The 24,118-nt window shown below is 41.5% G+C and overlaps 1 protein-coding gene and 1 non-coding gene across 5 annotated transcripts in view; both read left to right on the plus strand.

Moving 5' to 3' along the window:
- syde2 (synapse defective 1, Rho GTPase, homolog 2 (C. elegans)) overlaps positions 1-24,118 on the plus strand; it is a 100,130-nt gene that overhangs the window by 68,155 nt on the left and 7,857 nt on the right. For 3 of the 4 annotated variants that reach the window (XM_052013090.1, XM_052013088.1, XM_052013089.1), the window contains 2 exons: positions 4,960-5,141; positions 19,423-19,654. In XM_052013090.1, coding sequence (XP_051869050.1) covers positions 4,960-5,141; positions 19,423-19,654 — 414 coding nt within the window. Of the gene's footprint in view, positions 1-4,959; positions 5,142-12,053; positions 12,187-19,422; positions 19,655-24,118 lie in introns of those variants that run through there. The other variant, XM_052013092.1, reaches the window with a different exon arrangement.
- trnaw-cca (transfer RNA tryptophan (anticodon CCA)) lies at positions 8,996-9,067 on the plus strand. Its single transcript has one exon. It is a non-coding gene; the product is annotated as a tRNA-Trp (tRNA).

The following is a 24,118-nucleotide window of genomic DNA, read 5'->3' on the forward strand; positions in this document are numbered from 1 at the left end:
ACACCTGAAAGAAAAAGAAAAATATCTTGATATATTTCCATTGTCAGGGAAACAGCAGAAAGCCAAGTTTGCAGAAGTCTCTCTCTCAGTGGTAGGGAAATGATTGGAGAAGATTCTTAGGGACAGGATTTACTCGCATTTGGAAAAGCATGGACTTATTAGGGATAGTCAGCATGCCTTTGTGTGCGGCAGGTCCTGTCTCACAAATTTGATTGAGTTTTGTTGAGGAAGAGACGAAGGTGATTGATGAGGGTAGGGCAGCGCATGTTGTCTCCATGGAATTTAGTAAAGCATTTGACAAGGTCGCTCATGGTAGGCTGGTTCAGAAGATGAAGTCATATAGCATCCAGGGTGAATTGGTAAAGTGAATCCAAATTGGCTTGGTCATAGAAGACAGCGGGTAGTGGTGACCAGTGGTGTTCTGCAGGTATCAATCCTGGGACCTCTGCAGTATGTAATATACACATGATTTGGATGAAGATGTAAGTCTGATTAGCAAGTCTGCAGACAACATGAAAAGGAGTTGTGGATAGTGAGGAAAGTTGCCAAAGGATACAGCAGGATATAGATCAGTTGGAAATTTGGGTGAAGAAATGACAGCTGAATGTTGTTTTAAAAGTTTGATTTAACGTTTATAATTGCAAGTAAAAATTGTGGCTGCTGTGATTGTGAGTGCTCCTAACACTAAATATTTCAGTAAATCTTAACTTTCAAGTTCATCCCATCCTGGTACCATGCTCGTGGTACTCCTCTGCGTCTTCTCTAAATCCTTCTCATTCATTGAAAAATAGGGCAGGTAGAGTTGGACTCAGCCCTCAAGCTGGTCTATACAGTAATTTTTAGAAAGTCACCGTAACTTCCTCGCTTTCCTTTGTGATTCTATAATTTGTCCTGAGCCTTCAAAGATGTGAATGCCTATTTTCCTACTCTGACACAATCTCTTCATTCTTCCAGAACACAACACTCAATGTTAAATTTCATCTGCCGTCAGTCTCCATATATCCTTAGGGAATCTGCTTTTCTTCTTTGCTGTTTACTGCATTAATGAGTTTTGACATGTGCAGCTTTTAAATCATGTGCCCAATATACAAAGCTGGTGCGTTAATATAAGGAACTATGCACACACTGGCTTCTCAAGGCTTCCTTCTGGTTTGAAGCACAATCATTAACCATTGCTGTACGATTTCTGTCACTTGGGCCATTTCATATAAACCTTAATGCCATTGCCTGGGGATGTAGGATTTTATTTAGTAGCTTTTCGAAAGTCCACAAATGCATCAACTGCATCACGTTTGTTAACCCTCTTTATGTCATCTTACTCAGGTTAGATCTTAATTCTTCACTCTAAGGCCTGTGTATCATCTCTGAGGTGGTGTGGTGTCCAAACTAAGCACAACATTCCCGATGAGGTCAGATGAAATGGATAGAAATGGTGATCTGTTGGAAGTGTATAAAATTATGAGGGGCATAGATAGGGTGGACAAGCAATATCTTTTTCCCATTATTGAGCGATCCAATACTAGAGGGCATGCATTTAAGGTGAGGGGGGTAGGTTCAGAACAGATGAGAGGGGTAAGTTTTTTTACTGAGAGAGTGGTGGATGCCTGGAATGCGTTGCCTGATAGGGTGGTGGAGGCAAATTCATTAGGGGCTTTTAAGAGGGGCTTGGATTGGCACATGAATGAAAGGAAAATGGTGGGATGTGGGCATTCTGTAGGTAGGAGGGATTAGCTATGTCGGCACAACATTGTGGACCGAAGGGCCTGTTCTGTGCTGTATTGTTCTATGTTCAAAGCAACCTACTTGATTGTATCCTTTCCATCACCCTAAACATTAATTCCCTCCACCACTGGCACATGGTAGCCATAGTGTGGACCACCTGCAAAATGTGCTGTAGCTACATGCCTGGGTTACTGGGACAGCACCTCCCAAACTTACGACATCTACTACCAAGAAGTACAAGGACAGCAGGTACATGGGAGCTTCACCACCTATATGTTCCTTTCCAAGATGCGCACCATCCTGACTTGGAAATACAACACTGTTCTTTCATCATCGTTTGGTCTACTTCTGGAACTCCTCACCCAAAAACGTTGAAGGAATATCTTCACCAGAAGGACTGCAGCTGTTCATTAAGGTGGCTCACTGCCATCTTCAGGGATGAGCAATAACACAATTCCCTCCACAGATGCTGCCTGACCTACTGAGTTCCTCCAGCATCTTGTGTGGTGAACATAACGGCCCTGACGTGGTGCCCATGTCCTGAAAAATGATGGAATGAAAAGTAATTACTGACATTCAACATGGATGTTTAAAGTGTGCTGGAAGATAATGGTATCACTGCAAGCATGCATGTTGCTTCATGCTTTTTTATCAATTTATGCATTCAATGCTGAAATATGCATATGATTCACTATCTTGCATTCGAATTTGAAACTTGTTCAGAAGCTATCATTTGTAAATATATCTAGACCAATTAAATTGGTTGAATTAGATTAATTTCTGTAGGAATAAAATGTTATTTTGTGCATACTATATTTCTGAAGAGGTATAGGTTAGGTAGAGGTATGAAACTAAAGTAATTGAAAACTGCATAGCTGGAACTGGCAAAGATATTAGTAGAAGATCCCAGCCCTGTGTATGCCACATTCATTGCTTTTGGACTGGTATGTGCTTCAATTTGCTTTATTTGTTTCCAGGCAAGGAAAAGGAGGAAAAAGCGGGTAATTTCTAATCACTATTGAATCCTGGAAATTTCCAGCTGTGGATGGAATAAATTGAGTGTTGCTGTTATGGTAATGTAACTGCGAAGCTGTTAGATACTTGCTTGGTCACTCTTACTTCGTGGCCTTCAAAAGAGAAGGAAGAAAAAATCTTTTACTTCCAACCATTTGTTTTGTGGGATGAAGATTGAAATACTCTGAAGAATTCTGCATTTTAAATTATGCATAAATTCTATTAATAGAATGCACTGTGAAGAATTTGCTTGTATTAAAGTACTGTATATCTATTTACTGCAAACAACAGGGCAATTGTTCTTGTCAGTCTCTTTGTGTTCTAAACTTTGCTAGAATGATTTTCTACAATCTCGAGTACATTTGCGACAAATGGACATCTCCTGACAAGATTTCAAACTCTTCCTTGCTAATTTTCACCCCACTTTTTTTTAATCAATGCTGCCTCCTCATTGCATCATTGTCTCCCCAAACCAGGCACTTTTTATGTGAAAACATTGAGAGTGCACTGTAACTGCTTATCTATTCACCAACTTGAGCCCGATTCTGATCTTTCTCCTTGTGAATGTTGAACAAGTTGTTCTCGTGAAAGATCAGGTGGTGGTCTCTGTCATTTTCTCCCAATCCGGAGAGTTGAAGTCAATTGATGTGATTTTTCTCTAGCTTGGAACTAGAGAACAAGTCTGGAATCTTGTATAAAATAAATTGCTATGGCCCAAAATTAAAGTTACAGTCTTTCCCTACTCTACATGGGGAAATTACTTCTGTGCAATGCAATTGCTGTTTGTTATGAATATTAATGCTAGTTAACTTTTAAAATCCAAAGCCCTTCTCTTCAACCCTGTGTTATGGACTCAGTGAAAGTCCCTTTAAGATAGAGAGTGCGTGTGTATGTGTGTGTGGGGCGTGCTTACGTCAATAGAAGATAAAGGACGTAATGACGTTGTTGAAGAAGTCAGAAGAAGAAGAAGAAGAGAGAGAGAGAAGGGAGAGAGACACCAGCCTGCTTGTTTTCTCTATCGATGGATGAGAAACAATAACTGTGTTTGCCACTGAAATCCATGTATGGAAGTTGGAAGTAATCCGGTGGAGTTCACTTTGTTGCTGACCTGTAGAAGGAAACAGGTATTTGTATGTGGACGACCACGGTTCGGATGCTTTTCGGGGTGAGGAAGTCACTACCGAGTAAACACTGGAGTGTCGTTTGGGTTCCATCGTGGAACATTTGGATTTCGTATGTACTCTCTCTCTATGTTTTTCTACATCTACATCTTATCTTCAGACAACGGTGGTTGTTGAAGAAGCCCTTGCTCATGTTTCACCTTATGGCTTGCGGAACTGAACTTTAAGAACCATTCAGGAACTGGGAGTTTTGGACTTTGTCACACACACACACGAAGAGTTTAGTTTTGGGGTTAACGTTCGAGGTTTAACATTCTTGAATTCTAACATACTAACATTTTTACTTTTATTTTACGTATTATCAATAGTAGTGATTAATAAAATAGTTTTTAACACTGAATCATGCTCAGTGTGTTTCTTTTGTTGCTGGTTCATGACACCTGTCACAAACTTTATGCTCCTTTCATCATCAGTTCCACACTCGTCAGCATGATGCCTAGACTGCTTCCAAATGCCTTCCTCAAAGTCCTCTGTATCCTACCTTGTCCTTCCTTCCCCCCCCCACCCTATAAAAGCTACCTCCTTGATATAGAATTTGGTCAACTCAGATAGCTTATGTGAAACCACCACTTTTCTGTTTCTACCTCTGTGACTTGCATAGAATAATTTACTGTTTGAAAGGTGCTATATAAATGCAGGCCAGAAAAGTTGAAGTTCTGCTGTATTCCAGATATTGCATTTCAGAAGCAAGTATATCAAGCTTGCTTGAGATATTGGCATTGTCATTATGACTTCCACCACTGTGTTCTGGATGTATATGAAATGCTCAGTGGTACCTGTGGTCTCTACTTATTGATATTTTATATGTTCGATCCATTATGAATTGTTTCAATGAAATATTCTTTAAAGATGTTCCTAGGTTTGCTCAGCATGAACATGGCCCATTCTATAATCATGCATAGCCTTCCTCTTTCATACAATCATCAATTTCTGTTCCTAGCCCAGCACCAGGAAGGAATTATGCAAAACCATTTGTCATTCATAAGAGTTAAACAGATACAAGATGGATCATCACATTGGTTCTTTTCTTTTGCTTGTCCAGGTGTCCTCAAGGATTACTTGAGAGAACTGCCATCACCTTTGATAACAAAGCAGCTGTATGAAGCTGTTTTGGATACCATGGCTAAGCAACCCCTCAAGATTACCTCTTCTGGGTGTGAGAATGACCTTAGTGACTCTGAGTACACAGCTGGTCTCTTGGACTGTCTACCTGAAGTGGAGAGGGTAAGCATGAAGACTCTGTGGCTAAACAAAATTCTATAACCCTTTCTAAAGAAAAAGGAACTCAGTATTTGTAGAACTGAATGATGTTTTGGGGTAACTGAAAGCATCCAGCTGTTGTCATCTAGTTATGGTATGTTACTGGGCTCAGGCCATAAACGTACAATACTTATACGTGTATCCTTTCATTATTGATCATTCTGTAAATGAGTAATCTCCACCAATCTGCCAGATATTGCTGAAAATGCCAATTAATAACAATAATCTAAGAGGAATGCAGCATACTGTAGCAAAACTTAGGTCCGCCCTTCTTTATTCATAAACTTTGAGTTATCTGTACTTGATTCCACTGATCACAACCTGTGCCCCATGGATACCATCCACACTCGCTCCAGCGGTCTTGCCACTGGTCTTAACAGACCCGCTGGACAGCCTTTGGTGCATTCCTACTGGGTGATTCTATTCACTGCTGGCTTGTGATCCACACTTGCTTTGTTACAAACTTCATACAAATGTGAAAGCGATAATCATGGGGGATTTTAATCTACATATAGACATAAAAACTTCTGGGTTAAATTGCACATTCTAGAGCCAAGAGCAGGTAATGCTGGACCTGGTGTTGTGCAATGAATTAGGGTCGATTAATTAAATGACCCCATTGTGGAGATGATCCTAGGTGGCAGTGATCATAATATGATTAAATTTTAGATTCCATTTCAGGGAGTGTAGAATGGATTCAAGACTAGTATTTTAAGCTTAAGCAAGGGCACCCATGAGGGCATGGTTAAAACGAATTGGCAAATGACATTATAGGATCACTTGGTCAAGATGCAGTGGCAGATGGATCTTTTCAACCAGAGGGGAAAAGGCGACAATCCACTCTCTGCAGTGAACTAAGAAAGTTAAATATGTATCAGACTTAAAGAAAAAGCATATAATCGTGCAAAGGTGGGTTATGAGTCAAAATATTGGACAGGTTATAAAGAAAAGCAACGATTGTCTAAATGATTAATAGGGAAGGAAAAATTAGAGTATGGGTTAAAGCTAACAAGCAATATAAAAATTCCCTATTGATAGTTAAAAGAGTTAATTGAGCATAGGGAATTAATAATGGAAAACAGATGGAAGACAAATTAAACATGGGTGTGTGGAACACACAGCTGGCAGAGGTGGTGGAGGCAGATATATTAGGGATATTTAAGAGACTCTTAGCCTCATGAATGATAGAAAAATGGAGGGCTATGTGGGAGGGAAGGGTTAGATAGATCTTAGAGCAGGATAAAATGTTGGCACAACATTGTGGGCTGAAGGGCCTGTACTGTGCTGTGATGTTCTATGTTCTAAAGGCATTATTGTGGAGCACTGAGAACATTTCTAGATGATCAGCCAAAGTTAACTTAGAAATAATATTTGTTTGGCTAATTTATTGGAGTTCTTTGAAGAAGCAACCTCTGCTATGGATAAAGAGGAACCAGTAGACGCGTTATGATTTCTAGAAGACATTTGATAAGGTGCTTCATCAAAGATTATTTCAGAAAATAAAGGGTCTCGGTGTGGGAGGTAGTATATTGTGTGGGTAGAGGATTGATTGGCCAGCATGAAATGCAGAGAAGGCATAAATGAGACTTTTTCTAGTTGGCAAGATGTAATGAGTTCTGAGCCTCAGGGATCTATGCTGCAACTTTTTAAAATTTATAAAGACGAAAGCATTGATGTTATTGCTGAATTTGACAACGATATAAAGGTAGATAGGAAGGCAAGTTGTAAGGGTGGTATAAGGTGACCACAGAGGCATATAGAGAGGTAAGGGAGTGGCAAGGATCTGGTAATGGAATATAATGTGGGAAAATGTCAAATTATCTATCTTGGAAGAATGAAAAAGAAGCATGTTATCTGAAGGTCACTGTGGTTACATGGTAAGGCGGAGTTGAGATTACACTCAGATCAGCCATGATCTTATTAAATGGCAGAGCAGGTGGCCTACTCCTGCTCCCAATTCATACGTTTGAATGCTAGAATACATTGGGCGGAATAATTGTTTATAATAACTATTCAGTGAAGCTTTGATGCAAAATGTACAACTTAAATGTAGTGATCCTATGTTCTCAGTACTGAGTGGCACTTGAGAGGGCCACCAGTATCAGTTTTCTCGCTACACTCTCTGTTCACAGTTCAATTTCAGGATAGTTAATTTTCACTTTACATTGAGTGTTGTTGAAAATTGATGCATTAATGATAGCCTGGTGAAGATAAAACCATAAAACTAAGTATGAGCGTTGCTGGAAGAAAAGTTGTGCATTTCAATAAGTGTTTTCCTATGAAATGTTGGGAATGAGAAAATTGTTTGCATAAAACCTTTGAGATATACAGCCATCTTGGATTATAAACTGGGACAAATGCTTTGTGAAGATTTGTCAATGAATTCTTTAAATAATTCTGTACAAAATTCAGAAATTTTGGATAGTGCAATTGATTTGGATTGTTAGTCCCGGTTTTGAAACTGGCTGAAGATCCAAATAATTTGCAGTTCCATTGTGTTTTACTGAAGGCTTGTCAGATGGCTGGTTTCCAAGACCTTAGTCAAATTAACTTTCAATTATCAAAGCTTTATCATATCTGTTATGTCAAAACATTGTGTAGTTTACTAACATTTGACTACGTATACCATATGATAAGCAAATACCAAAAAGTTCTGTCAAATTTCACTTGGTGAGAGAGGCAAAATATGAAGGGAATAAAAACCCCTTGATTTCATGTCACCAGAAATTCTGTAAAATGGTAAGTGCACCATAGTTGCCAGTAATGCCCACTTATAAGCTGATCATTGGATTGTGTCTCAGGGTGAATTCCGCTTTTGTTTGAAGACAGTTTGGGGTCAAATATTTAAAGCATGGATATGCATCACTCCCAATTTTGGCAGAAGATGATTTTTTTCTGTAAATGTATTGACTTGAAATTGTCATCACTTTCCTACAGCGTCATCTTCGTACCACTGATAACACCAAGCTGAACTGTTCCAATTAATACTTTGCAATTTGCTTAATTTTGCAAGGGTGTCATTAAGCTTGATGTTCTTAGGACCGAAGAATAGTGTATGATCTTTAAACTGAATGATGTCAAACTGGAGACAAACCCTATCTTCTAATCATTCCTCTTTGCTTGTCATCCCATCAAACAAGGCAGCATGCTAAATGAATCTATGCTATATCCCACCTTTTGCCTCAGTTTTCATATAATCTCCATCTTGGTTTTTCACTGAGATCCTAGCCATCAAAGTTACCAGACTTGAACAAATTTAATTTACTCCACCTGATACCAAGAAATGGCTCTGGGCAATGGATATAGCAATGGCTATGGGACCAGACAACACCCTGGCTTTAGACTTGATGATTGTGCTTCAGAATCAACCACTCCTCCATCTAAGCTCTTCCAATACAGATAAAGCACTGGCATTTACCCAACATTGTGTAAAATTACACAGTATATTTTGATCATAAAGTGCAGAACAAATCCAATCACCCAGTCTACTGTCAATCATCAGCAATGTTATAGAAGCTATTGTCGGCGCTACCTCATGGCACTCACACCAATGAGCTGCTTACAGATGACTTGTTTGCGGTTCATCACGACCACTCTGCTCCAGACCTCTTCACAGCCTTGGTCCAAATGTGAACTAAAGAGCTGAATTCCAGAGACGAGCTGAGAGTGTCTACACTTGACATCAAGGCAGCATTTGACTGAGCTTTCCATTAATGAGCCTTGGTAAAACACACTCAGTGGGCATCAAGGGGAAAGCATTCCAGTGGTTGGAGTGAACCTTCCACAAAAAAAGATGTTCCAGTCCCAAGATATCAGGAGACCTCGTGGCACAATGGTAGCGTGCCTGACTCCAGATTAGAAGGATGCGTGTTCGAATCACGTCGGGGTCACAAAGGCTGTGTGGGATTTTGGCAGGCACGGTAGTGTAGTGGTTAGCGTAACGCTATTACAGCGCCAGCAACCCGGGTTCAATTCCCGCCACTGTCTTTAAGGAGTTTGTATGTTCTCCCCGTGTCTGCGTGGGTTTCCTCCGGGTGCTCCAGTTTCCTCCCACATTCCAAAGACGTACGGGTTAGGAAGTTGTGCGCATGCTATGTTGGCGCCGGAAGCGTGGCGACACTTGCGGGCTGCCCCCAGAACACTCTACGCAAAAAGATGCATTTCACTGTGTGTTTCGATATACATGTGACTAATACATATATCTTATCTTATTACATAAATCTCAATCATTTTCATCAGCTCCATAACTGACCTTTGTTCTATGTCAGAAGTGTGACTGTTTGCTCATTATTGCACATGCTCAATTCCATTCACATCTCCTGAGCAAATGAAGTAGTCCATGCTTGAATGCAGCAAGACTAGACAACAATCAGGCATGGGTTGATAAGTGGCAAGGTAGCAGACAATAACCACCAATAAGAAAGCATCCAGCCACCATCTTAACCAGAGTCAGAACCAGTCCCCTTCCACTAACATTCTCCTCCGCCTGGCTGAACTTGTCCTCACCATAAACAACTTCACTTTTGATTCCTCTCACTTTCTACAGACCAAGGGCGTAGCCATGGGCACTCACATGGGCCCCAAGTATGCCTGTCTCTTCATTGGCTACATTGAACAGTCTCTGTTCCAAGCCTACTTTGGCCCCATTCCTCAACTCTTTCTCTGCTATATCAACAACTGCATTGGTGCCACCTCTTGTATCTGTGCAGAACTCGACTGTTTCATAAATTTTGCCGCAAATTTTCACCGTGCTCTCCAATTCACTTGGACTATCTCTGACACCTCTCTCTCCTTCCTCGATCTTTCCATCTCCATCTTAGGAGATTCCTTATCCACCAACATCTTTGACAAACCCAGACGCCCACAGCTACCTCGATTACAGCTCCTCCCACCCTGTCTCTTGCAAGGATGTGATCCCTATTTCTCCGCCTCTGTTGCATTTGTTCCCATGATGAGGCTTTCCACTCCAGGACATCTGTGATGTCCAGCTTCATTTGTAACTATAGCTTCGCCCCAACTGTGGTCGAGAGAGCTGGCATCTGTATCGCTACCATTTCCCGCACCTCTGCTCTCACCCCCACCCCTTGCAGACCCAACAGGGATAGGGTCCCCTTGTCCTCACATTATCCTACCAGCCTATGTATCCTACACATCATTCTCCACCACTCCTGCTGTCTCCAACGGGACCCCAGCACCAAGCATATCTTTCCCTCCCTACCCCTTTCTGACTTCCACAGGGACCTCTCTCTCTGAGACTCCCTAATTCACTCCTCCCCCCCACCACCCATACTGCTCCCAGTCCTGGGAACTTTCCACTGTCTGTGCCTTAGGTGCAATACCTGCCCCTACACCACCTCCGCCTTCATCCAGGGACCCAAACAGTACAGGTGAGACAGAGATTCACCTACACCTCCCTTAATATCATCTACTGCATTCGATGCTCCAAGTGTGGCCTTCTCTACATTGGTGAGACCAAACGCAGACTAGGCAACTGTTTTGCAGAACACCTGTGCGCTCTCTGTAACCGCGATCTGCATCTCCCTGTTGCCTGTCACTTCACCTCCCCCTCTCACACTATCACAGGTATATCAGTCCTCGGCCTCCTCCACTGCCAGGAGAATTTCAAGTGCAAACTGGAGGAACAGCACCTCATTTTCCATCTTAGAACCTTGCAGCCTAACGGCATGAAAATTGAATTCTCCCTCTTTAAGTAATCCACCCCCCCCCCCCCCCAACCATACCTCTTCTTTTCTTCCCTTTCCTAGACTATCTCTCTCCCTTCTACCCCCACTTTCCTTTCTCTCCTTACCTTTAACCCATTCCCTGGTGGATCTGCTCTCCCCTCCTCTCTCACACCTGCCTTTCACTGTCTCTTACCTGCATCTACCCTCACCACCTTGTGCCCACCCCGCCTCCCCCCTTTTCTCCACCTATCACTGCTCTGCTTTTCCTTCCTATATATTGGGCTTCCCCTTTTCCTATCTTCAGTCCTGAAGAAGGGTTCTGACCCGAAATGTTGACCACCTGCTTTTCTCCACGGATGCTGCCTGGCCTGCTGAGTTCCTCCAGCATCATCGTGTTTTTCATCTAGATTCCAGCATCTGCAGTCCTTTGTTTCTCCAGCCATCATTCTTTGCTCAATGACATTACCATTGCTGAATCTCCCACCATCAGCCTCCTGGGCTTCATCATTAACCAGAATCTCAATTGGATCTACATAACTATCATGACTACAGGAGCAAGTCAGAGGTATCCTGATGTGGCTCGCCTCTTGACATCCCAAAGCATCTCCAACATCTACGAGGCACAAGTCAAGAATGTAAAGGAAATCCTTTATACTTGCCTTAATGTGTGCAGCTGTAACAAAACTCAGGGTGCTCAACACCATGCAGGACAAAGCAGCCCATTAATTGGTATCCCATCTATCACTCATTCTCTCCACCAGCCAGCTGTGCCTGCTATATGTACCATGTATAGAATGCACTGCAGGTACTCGCTCAGGCTACTCTCAAACTTAGGATCTCTAACAGTACAATGGACAAGGGTAGCAGGCGCATGTGGACACTGCCAGCTACAGTTTCCTCTTCATGGAAACATAGAAACATAGAACACTACAGCGCAGTACAGGCCCTTCGGCCGACAATGTGTGCCAACATTTAATCCTGCTCTAACCCTTCCCTCCCACATAGCCCCCTATTTTTGTGTCTATCTAAGAGTCTCTTAAATATTGGACAGAGGTCTTTCATACTTTTTCTGTACTTCTCAAAATAAATTTTAAACTTAATCCTTTGACTGCAGTATTTGGGATCATTGGAGAAAAAGATATAACTTTGAAGGCTTCTGATTTACATATTCTGGCTTTTATTTCTCTTATAGGCAGGAGAGCTGTGTTGCTTAAATGGAAGGAAGTTACTCTGCCTACGCATGTTCAATGGTTATGGGATGTTATGTCATACCTGAATCTAGAGAAGATTCGCTGTTCAGGTTTTGAATCTAACTTAGACTTTCAAACCTTGTGGGGACCTTTTTCGAATTATTTTCAAAATCTCTGACTTGGTGACTAAAACACAGATATTGGCTGACATTGTTATGTTTTTAAGGATTTTTCCTTGTTTTTCCATCAAACAGCTTAGGTCTTTGGTAGTGGGAGTAGATTTTTTTAATATAATATTTCAGATTTTTTCCTTTATTAACTATTACGTGTGATTATTAATTTGGAGTATTGTGACCTTAAGTATGATTTAACACAACGTATTCAGTAGTATTTTTACTCTCTTTTTTGATGCATGTACTGTGTATTTTTTCATGGATTTAATAAAAATATTGTAAAAGAAAGAAATGTTCCTAATGTATCTGCCCCCACAACCTCTGCCGGCAGTGCGTTCCACACACCCACCACTCTCTGTGTAAAAAACTTACCCCTGACATCCCCCTTATACCTTCCTCCAATCACCTTAAAATCATGTCCTCTCGTGTAGCCATTCTCGCACTGGGAAAAGGTCTCTGTCCACTTGATCTTTGCCTCTTATCACCTTGTACACCTCTATCAAGTCCCCTCTCATCCTCCTCCTCTCCAAAGAGAAAAGCCCTAGCTCACTCAACCTATCCCCATAAGACATGCTCTCCAATCCAGGCAATATCTTGGTAAATCTCCTCTGCACCCTCTCTAAAGCGTCCACATCCTTTCTATAATGAGGTGACCAGAACTGAACACAATACTCCCAAGTGTGGTCTGACCAGAGTTCTGTAGAGCTGCAACATCATTTCACGGTTCTTGAACTCAGTACCCCAACTAATGAAGGCCAACACTCCATACGCCTTCTTAACAACCCTATCGACCTGCGTCGCCACCTTGAGGGGTCTATGGACATGGACCCCAAGATCCCTCTGTTCCTCCACACTGCTAAGTACTGCTTATTAACCTTGTATACTGCCTTTGAATTCGATCTCCCGAAGTGTATCACTTCACACTTATCCGGGTTGAACTCAGTCTGCCACTTCTCAGCCCAGCTCTGCATTCTGTCAATATCCTGTTGTAATTTACAGCAACCTTCTACACTATCCACAACACCACCAACCTTTGTATCATCAGCAAACTTACTAACCCACCCTTCCACATTCTCAACCAAGTCATTTATAAAAATCACAAAGAGCAGGGGTCCCAGACCGATCCCTGCAGAACACCACTGGTCACTGACCTCCAGGCAGAATACACTCCATCCACCACCACCCTCTGGCTTCCATGGGCGAGCCATTGCTGTTCCACACCTTGCTGTCTTGGAAGTATATTCCCATTCCTCCTCCTTTATTGTCTAAATCCTGTACTCTATCCCCAACAGCACTGAAGGAGAATGTCCACTAGAAGAACTACAAAGGTTCAAGAAGGTGGCTCATGCCCACCTTAAGAGCAGTTAGGGATTGGCAATAATTGCTAGCCTTGCTTGGGATGTCCTGATGCTGAAAAATGAATAAAGTCAAAAAAGACCCTGGAGCTCAAAATATCTGTGGTCTACTTGAGTTTAATACAGATATACCTGTCTGCTTTGACAATTACATTCTGTCTCCTGTCATGTAACCTTTTATGGTTTACGCATTAAACAAAAACAGGAAGAGAAGTCTTCCATTTTCAACTGCTCTGATAAGACTACCCTTAATTTTAGCTCATCCTTCCATTAGATATTCCCCCCCTCATGTATTCACTGCATTAGTAATGGGCCAAACGCAGGCAAATGGGACTAGTTCAGGTAGGCAATTTGGTTGGCATGGATGAGTTGGGCTGAAGGGCCTGTTTCCATGTTGTATAGCTCTGATTCATTCCTAGCACCTCCTTTAGCTCAGTCCATTTTTGCCGAACAACATTTGAATAGTGTAGAGATGTTTTCCTTTGCTGGAGCTGATATATTAAGTACAATTTATTCAGATAACTCAGCTTGGTAAGCTTCTGTTCGTTGCAGAATTACTTTTATCTTAAATGTTAAAAGATTCCTAATCTTGATTCCTTTCACCAACAAAATATTTAAACAGAAGAAGGGTGGCAAAGCTTGAGGTTTGTAGAAAAACATATCATATTGCCTGATCCATCGGTTCTGGTTGTTGTGTCAAGTCTTGTGTTTGGTCTGCTACAGATACCTTGTCAGGGTTGGCATCTTTTAGTTTTGATTAACATGAAAAATTAAATTACCCTCTTTAGGGTCTGTTTTCAGGTATTATCTGGGTTTAAATGGTTATTATCCATTGCAAATAATAGACATTTATTGGAGGCTGTTAAATTATGTGTAACTGTTGTGCAGCTGTAAAAACCCTTCCTAGCACAAAAGGAGGCCATTCTGCCCTTGTCCATGCCAGTTCTGTACCAGAAAACTCTAGTCCATATCCCAGGCCTTTCTTGGTATCCTTGCAAATTTTTCCTCACATGTATTTATCCAACTCCCTATTGAAGCACACAGTGGAACCTACCTCCACCACATGTGCAGGCAGTACATTCCATATTTCAGCCACACACTGAGTAATAAAAAAATACTTTTTCTTCATGTCACTTTTAATTCTTTTCCCCTTTTTGTTTTATACCATTCTCATAAATCTTTTCTGGACCCTCCAATGCCTTCTATAATGTGGTGACTAGAATTGAACGCAGTACTCCAGTTGAGGTTGGACCAGTGTTTTATAAAGGTTCAGCATGACTACACTGCTATTATACTCTGTGCCTCTATTTATAAAGCCCAGAATTGTGTATGCCTGATTAACAGCTTTCACAATGTGCCACTCTCAATGATTTGTACACAAATACTTCTAGTTGCCTCTGTTCTTGTAACCCTTTTAAAACAACTATTCAACACGACCCTCTGTTACTTCAACAACTTTGTCAATATCAATGTCCCTTTTATGCCTCTCTCACTGCTCACCCTCCGTGGTTTCTACTGCTCTTCTGCTCTTTGACCATGTTCTTACCAAGACTCACTACGACAGCCATGTGTCCTTATACTGGCTATATACCCTCTCTACTCTTAATCCTGATGCAGGGTTTTGAACCAAAATGTTGACAGTTCCTCTCTCCTCACAGATGCTGTTCAACCTGCTGAGTTCGTCCGGCAGATTGTTTGTTCCTCCATTTTATGCTATGTGCATTAACTTCACCGAGAAGCCTGTAATGGAGCACCAAAAGCCTCCTTTGTACATTGATTGCTTCATCCTTGTCAGCTCTATCCATTACCTCATCAAAAAATTCTACCAAATTTGTTGATCACAATTTGCTCTTAATTCAGTGCTGGCTTCTCTTACTTTATCTATTTTCTTCCAGGTGACTCTTAATCTTGTCCTGCATCAATATTTTAAAAAGTTTATCCCCTCTCCAAGGTTAAACTGGCCTGTAGTTGCTCTGCATATACTTACTCCTGTTTTTGAACAAGGGAGTAATATTTGCTATTCTCCAGTAATCTGCCACTGTCCTCACATTTGAAAGATTATGATTAATGCCCCCATTATCTCCTCCTATACTTCCCTCAAAATCTTAGGATACTTTCCATCCAGCCCCAGTGACTTGCCTGCTTTAAATTCAGCCAACTTTTCTAATATCTTCGTGCTATCAATTTTTTACATGTCCAGTGTCTCAACGATCTGCTCATTCACTACTTGAACTCTCTTCCTGATAAAGACAACTGCAAAGTATATTGACAGCTCCCTCAGCATCCATTGCAAGTTCCCATTTTTGTCCTTAATGGCCCCCATTTCTCTACATGTCACCCTTTTAATATTTATATGCCCATAGAACACTTCTGGATTCCCATTAATGCTGGCAGCTCATAGCTCTGTTTGCCTCTCATTTTAGTTTTCACATCCTCTCTGATTCTTTTGCAATGAGCCTGGTTCTTGCTGGTATTTACAGCTTGACACGTCATAAGCAGCCTTCTTTTTGCTTTACTTTCTTCTGTACCTCTTGCATCATCCAGAGAGTTTTAGATATGAAATAGGAACCTTTAATTTTGCTGCTAACGTTGTGCTTCACTGAAGCCAAGAGGCTGGAGTGTATTTGCAGACCTTACAGTACACATTTCATGTCATATTATTGATGTGTCTTTCACTGGCCCAGCTCAAACATTCTTATCACTGGTGTTGTTCCTTTGCATTCCTTGGATACCAGCAATAATCTGAAATTGACTGGGATTACTTTATGGAATGAAAGATGTGCTGGTATGTAGGTACTGTAAGTGGCTTCCATTTCTGTCAGAACTTTAAACACTGACCTCATTGTACAAAAAATTTAAGATAGCTTAACACATACTTAAATATTTTGTTTAATCCTGTCCACTAAAATAGAAAGTGCTTGAATAAATGCAGTGTGTGTGCCAGTTCTGAGAGAAAAGTGTGTTTTCTGTGTTATAAGATTGCTTATATAAAGCTGGCATTGAAAACTAGAGGTTGTTGAGTAATAGCCTGTGTGAAAGATCACAGTGGCTTTTTTGATTTGAAGGCATAGATTTTTTTTAGAGCCTTTTAAAGGAGGTCATTTAACAGCATTAAATGGATAACCTCTGCCATGAAACTGCTTTCCTTTCATGTCTATTTATAAAAATGAATATGTGAAGTAAAGCAGGGATTTGGAAGCTGCCTTTGTTGCCTAAAGTATTTTCTATAAACTCAATGGGAATGTATTATTTAAAAGAACATAGAACACTACAGCACAGGAACAGGCCCTTCAGCCCACCATGTCTGCGCCAACCGTACTGCAATCTGAAGTAATGTCATCTGCCTGCACGTGGTCTGTATCCCCCTATTCCCTCTTGTTCATGTATAAAGACCTCTTAAACGCTGCTATTGTATCTGTTTCTGGCACCTCCCCTGGCAGCGCACTTCGGGCACCTACAACTTCCTGTTTTTAAAAAAAAAGCTTGCCTTGCAAATCTCCTTGAAACTTTTCTGCTCTCAGCTTAAACCTATGCCTCTGTGTTTGACCTTTCTACCCTGGGAAAAAGACTCTGAGTATTTATTCTGTCTTTGCCCTTCATAATTTTATAATCACCCATCAGCCTCTGATGCTCCATAGACAACAATCCAAGTTTGTCCAACCTCTCCTTACAGCTAATACACTACAGTCCAAGCAACATCCCCGCGAACCTCTTCTGCAACCTCTCCAAAGCCTCCATATCCTTCCTGTAGTGTAGTATAGAAAAAGAAACTACAGCACAGTTCAGGCCCTTCAGCCCACAAAGCTGTGCCGAATGCTGTGTGCTGTGTACCTTTCATCCACTTCTGTTGCCATTTTCAGAGAGCTATGGACTTGCACCCCAAGATCCCTCTGCGCATCAATGCTCCTCCACCACTACCCTCTGTCTTCTAACCAAGCCAATCTTGAATCCAGTTTACCAATGCACCTTTTTTCCCATGTGACTTCATCTTCTGAACCAGCCTACCATGAGGGACCTTATCAAATGCTTTACTAAATTCCATCTAGACAACATGCGCTGCCCTACCCTCATCAATCACCTTCGTCACCTCCTTAAAAAGCTCAAACAAATTTGTAAGATGTAAACTCCCCCACACAAAGCCATACTGACTATCCCTAATGTCCATGCTTTTCCAAGTGAGTACATCCTGTCCCTAAGAACCTTCTCCAATAATTTCTCTACCACTAATGTAAGGCTCACCGGCCTATAGTTTCCTGGCTTGTCCCTGTTGCCCTTCTTAAAAAAAGGAACAACATTGGCTATTCTCCTGGCTAGAGGATACAGATTCTCTGTCAAGGTAGGCCCCAGCAATCTCCCGTGTTGCTTCCCTTAATATCCTGGGGTAGATTCTATCAGGATGTTTAACTTTATTTTAGCTAACTTGCTGAAAGTCATTTTTACATAAGCAGAGTTGAAAATATAGATAATAATTGTATTTTATTTTGTAAAGATTCAGAGAATAGTTTTTAGAATCATACATTTTAGCAAGCAGGTGCAGCAAGTAATTAGGAAGGTAAATGGATCGTTGGCCTTTGTTGCTAGGTAAAAATAGGGAAGCCTTCCTACACTTGTACAGGTTACATCTGGAGAACTTCATACCGTATTAGGCTCTTTTGAGGACAGATGTGTTTGCATTTTGAGGCAGATCAGAGAAGGTTCATTAGGTTGATTCCAGGGATGAAAGGCTATCTCGTGACCAGGGTGAGCAGTTTGAGCCTAAGATAAGATATCTTTATTAGTCACATGCACATCGAAACACACAGTGAAATGCATCTTTTGCGTAGTATTCTGGGGGACAGCCTGCCAGTGTCGCCACGCTTCCGGCGCCAGCATTGCATGCCCACAACTTCCTAACCCATACGTCTTTTGGAATGTGGGAGGAAACTGAAGCACCCGGAGGAAACCCATGCAGACATGGGGAGAACGTATAAACTCCTTACAGACAGCAGCAGGAATTGAACCCAGGTCGCTGGCGCTGTAAAGCGTTACGCTAACCGCTTTCCACCTAGATTAGGAGAGAGAAGTACGAGAGGACATGGCTTTAGGGTGAAAGGGGAAAGGTTTAGGGGGAACATTAGAGGGAACGTCTTCACTCAAAGAGTGGTGGGGGTGTGGAATGGGCTGCCATCTGATGTGGTAAATGCGGGCTCGCTCTTAACTTTTAAGAGTAAATTGGATAGATACATGGACGAAAGGGGTCTGGAGGGGTATGGGCTGGGGGCAGGTAAATGGGACTAGCAGAATAATGTTTCAGCACAGACTAGAAGGGCCGAATGGCCTGCTTTCTGTGCTGTAGTTTTCTGTGGTTTCTATACTACCGTGCCTGCCTCTAAGCTTGTTGGGAGTTCAGGAAAATGAGGGTGATTTTATTAAAATGTACACAGTTCTGTCAGGGCAACAAGGTGGGTGCTGAGAGGATGTTTTCCCTTGCAGAAAAGTCTACAACTAGAAAGTATGTTTTCAGAGAAAAGGACCATCCATTTGAGATGTAGAATTCCTCCTTTGAGGATCTCAAATTTTTGCAGTCCTCCACCCCACAGAACAGTAAAGATTGAGTCATTTAAAATATTCAAGACTAAGACCAGACAGATTTTTGGCTGTAGGGGATTTCAGGGTTATGGCAAATAGGTAGGAAAGTGCAGCAGAGGCCAAGATCACATCATATTTAATCTCATAAGTGTAGTAAGTTCAAGAGGGCATGTAGCCTTCTATTTCTTTTGTTTTTATAAATAACGTAGTTATCTCAGTGATTGTTGGTTTCCTTCATTTAACATTCAATATGTTGCCTTTTTTTTAAACCTTAGGCAACACTGAAGATGCTGCTGGATCATCTGAAACTTGTAGCTTCATACCATGAGGTCAATAAAATGACCTGCCAGAACTTGGCAGTGTGTTTTGGGCCCGTACTTTTAAGCCAGCGACAGGAGGCTTCTAACCATTGTAATAGGGTTTTCATAGACTCTGAGGAGTTGGCCAGTGCGCTGGACTTCAAGAAGCACATCGAAGTATTGCATTACCTGCTTCAGCTTTGGCCAGGTGAGGGAAGATTTATTTTTCGATGTGTGGTTGTAGCAGATTGAGTTTTTAATGAATTCCATGTTAGAAAAATAATAGTGTACCTCATGATATAGTCTTTTCATCTACATAAGTGATGTGGAATTTTTAATGACACCATTGAATCGAATAAAACAAAAATGATACAGGAGATTCATTTTTCAATGAACTTTGTCATTTCCATTAGAATGCATAGTGTTGTGTGTTGGAAGGTTGTGCCTCTAACAAATGGCATAATCTAGTGTTTTTATTTGGTTCTCACTGATTTTCAGCCCTCTTCCTTAAATACCCAGGCACCTGGTGTTCTCTAGTGTCTCATCCAAGTACTTCTCTGTGTTTGCTGGCAAGTTCTAAGTGTTGGGAGAACCGTGGCGGTCTTTGCACAGCAGGAGTTACGGCAGGAGCACAATGAGCGGCAACCTGGTTGACCATCTTTACCTAGCTCTCACAGCAGAGATTATTTAACTCAGAAAACAAAAACTGGTCTGATTTGTTCAGTTGCACACTGACTTTATGAATTAAGACTTTAACGCAAGCTCAATTAAACTTTGTTTAACAAACTCTGAATTGTAGCAAATCAATTACAGACATAATCCTGTATCATTCTGCTTTTGGTGGCTGCAGTGGATTTTGACCTTTTTTCCACTCCCAGCAATTCATTCAGCTTTGGGCTCCATCCCTGTACCTTTTGATGGGAGTTGCTCCACTACATCTAATGACAAGTAGGTACAGCAGGAGCAGCTTCTATCTTCATTGTATGTGCCGTCCCTCAGCTACTTGCCTGTCTTCATCTAACCTACCATGACAAGATTTGAAGGGTGTTCCTCCTGAAACATTAACATTTCTCTTTCCACAAATGCTGAATGACCTGCTGAGTTTTTCCAGTATTTTCTGTTTAAATAAACACCACAGAGTTGCAAGATATTTCCCAATGTAACTGGGTAACTGGAATCTCCCAAGCTTACTACACACATTGAAAATAATGAGCCAGTTTGTACAAACTTATGCCAGGAAGATTTTATTTAGGTCACGTTGCAAAAGTACTTTGGAGGAAAGACAGCTTGGTCAAAGGATTATCTCTGAACTTCGAGATAATCCTTTAGCTGCAGTGATGGCAAGTTGGTGTCATTGAATATGTGGCAGGATGTCTGTTGTGAGAAAAGGTTCTTTTGGGTCTTAAAGGCAGAGGGCTTCAGACACAAGTCTTTGTATTTTAAAAAGGGAAAATTTATTTACAAAGACAAACGCAGGGACAGAATGGATGGGAACGGATGCACACTCTCACACACATGGGTGATAGCAAGACGGGGAAATCGCAACGGGTGAGATGCATGCACGCGCACACACACACACACACACACACGAACTAGTTACACATGATCAAGGAATAAACAATACAATGTCTGAACACCTTGAATCTGGACAAACATTGGCTCTAACACTCCCCGGGATCTTTAACTATCTACCCTGAAGTAGTGCACAGCTTACCTCAACAGCCTCGGAAAGAGAGAGAGAACCAGTACATGCAGCACTTTTTATAGTGCCGGAGAGCTGGGTGGAGCCAGCCTAGGTGATTCAAAAACGTCCAATGGGCCATGGCCAGGTACAACAGGTATTTACATGGGCCCAATGGTCAAGGTGTGTACTAATGGATAGGTGGAGCCAGACCTTGATTGACAGTGGTGTCGCTTTTGGCCATGTGCTCAATGTTGTCATCCCAGCCAGAGGGGTCAGTGTTGTCATGGTCACATGACAGCCATGACCTTTCACACTACAATGTCTGACACACAGCCAGAAAAAGTCTCTTTAAAGTTGGACACAAGCAATAGGAGGAGGAGTAGGCCACCAGACCCCTCAAGCCTGCTCCACCATTCAATATCAACAATCTGTGCTGGACTCAACTCCTTTCCTATGTCAGTTCCCCATAACCCTCAAACTTTTAGATATTTATCTGTTTGCACCTTAAATACATCTAATGATCTGATCCGAGTGGAGAATTCCAGAGATTCATTGATGTTCTGCGAAATGACATTTCCACACACCTCACCCTGTTTTAAATGACCGGCCCCTTGTTTCATCGTTATGTCCCCATGTTCGTGACATCTCAACATCTACCCTGTCAAGTCCCATCAGGATCTTGTGTTTGAATCACCCCTCGTTCTTCTAAACTCCAAGGAATACATATCTAAACTGTCTCCCAGGATAGGTAAATCCTTCCATGTCAGGGATTACCCTGGTGGATATACTTTAGGTAAGGGGACAAAGCTGTGCACATTATTTCAGGTGGGGCCTTGCCAACATCCTATACAACCGTAATAAAGTCTTAAAGAAAAAACTGCAAATGCTGGAAATCTGAAATAAAAACAGAACATGCTGGAAATACTCAGCAGGTCAGGCCACATCTGTGGGAGAGAAACAGAGCCAATGTTTCAGGTCAAAGACCCTTCATTAGAGGGTCTGCTGAGTATTTCCAGCATTCAATTTTTATTATATAACAAAACCTCCCTATTATTAACATGCTTTGCAAAAAAGGCCAACCTGTCGTTTGCCACCTTAATTAATTGTTAGACCTGCCTGGTAACTTTGTGATTTTAAAAAAGCTACAACACCTAGATCCCTCTGAATTTCACTCATTTGCAGTCTCACTCCATTTATATAAATGTCTTTTGAATCCTCTTACCAAAACATTTCCCTACATTAAACTCCATTTACCAGGTTTGCACCCATTGACTCAATCTATTTATATCCTGTTGCAGAATTACAATGTCCTCCTCACAAATATGCTCTTCCATCTATTTTCGCACAGAACTTGGGAGTGTACAATTCAGCCCAATCATTGCATGCCATTATTTATGGTCTACTCAAGACCCTGCCCTCACTGAATCCTTTCGGCAATGGAGTAAAATCCAAAGTCATCATTTGGCTGTGGGGGCAGAGTTAATTACTTCCATGTCCAGGGGAAGCCATGAATCACTTGGCCAAATAGCTTTTAAGTTTTCAATGTGGACTGTGAAACTGAAGCAAGCAATAAAACCACTAAGTTTTACATTTCTCGGTGTGTCATTAATCATAGTAACAACTACCAAGATTTTTCCAAAAATGTAGCCAAAATTGTATTCTTTCTCTTTCTGTCATTTCCAGCACCTGGTAATTATTTTAGAATGTACAAATTTACAGAATTATCATATTGCATCTTATTAATCTTTAAAGCATAGGAGAGGATCATATACTGAAAAGGTACTCCCAGATAAAATTGCTCTACAGGTTGTCGAAGAGTGCACAGGTTTAGTCCATAACATTGTTTTTTTTGAGGGAAGGCTGGAATATCACAAGATAAATTTCACAGGAAATTAACTTGAATCCCATACGACAACCCCAATGTTACGGCCATTTGGATAACAAATATTCACCCTTATAGAATTCACAAATCACGACCCAAAAATTTGAGATACGGTTATAAACTCCACTCTTACAGCATTTACGCGGGGAATAAAAGAAAATAAACACAATCTTTTTTAACTTGCATTTCTTAACGCTTCTACAGATGATATGGCTTAACACTACTGAAAATTGTGATACAGACCATTTCTAGGAATGCAAACCCCCCCACCCTGGTAATTGGGGCTCTCCTGTACAAAGAAAGTTGAACATCCTTATTCATCAGGTTGAATTTTCCATGATCTCAGATGGGTTTCCTCTTTTAATTTTCTCTGAACTCCATTCCCTTACGTCCATTCAATGTGCGGGAAGAAAATCGACGGAAACAAATGGGTTTTGTCTTTTGAACAGGGAATTAACAATGAAAGGATTTATTTCTTTTTGTAATTCCGGCTGTAGGCAATAGAGAAGGTTTGTGAAGAACAGGAGGATGACTAGAGTGAAGGTAGGACCAATTAGGGATAGAGAAGAAAACATCTGCCTGGAGTCGGAGGAGGTAGGGGCAGTCCTTAATGAATACTTTGCTTCAGTATTCACCTGTGAGAGAGACCTTGACGTTTGTGAGGACAGCGTAAAACAGGCTGATAAGCTAGAACATGTCAATGTTTAGAAGGAGGGTGTGATGGAACTTTTGGAAAAACATTAGGACAGATAAGTCCCTGGGGCCGGACGGGATATATCCCAGGATACTACAGGAAGCGAGGGAAGAGATTCTTGAGCCCTTGGCGATGATCTTTGTGTCCTCACTGGCCACAGCAGTAGTACCAGATGATTGGAGGGTGGCAAATGTTATTCCTTCGTTCAAGAAAGGGAGTAAGGATAACCCTGGGAATTATAGACCAGTGTGTCTTACTTCAGTGGTGGGTGAATTATTGGAAAACATTCTTAGAGACAGGATTTACGAGCATTTGGAGAAGCATAGTCTGATTAGGGATAGTCAGGGGGCAGGTCATGCCTCACAAGCCTGATTGAATTCTTTGAGGATGTGACAAAGCACATTAATGAGGG

Source organism: Pristis pectinata, chromosome 3, assembly GCF_009764475.1.
Source record: "Pristis pectinata isolate sPriPec2 chromosome 3, sPriPec2.1.pri, whole genome shotgun sequence".
Lineage (NCBI taxonomy): Eukaryota > Metazoa > Chordata > Chondrichthyes > Rhinopristiformes > Pristidae > Pristis > Pristis pectinata.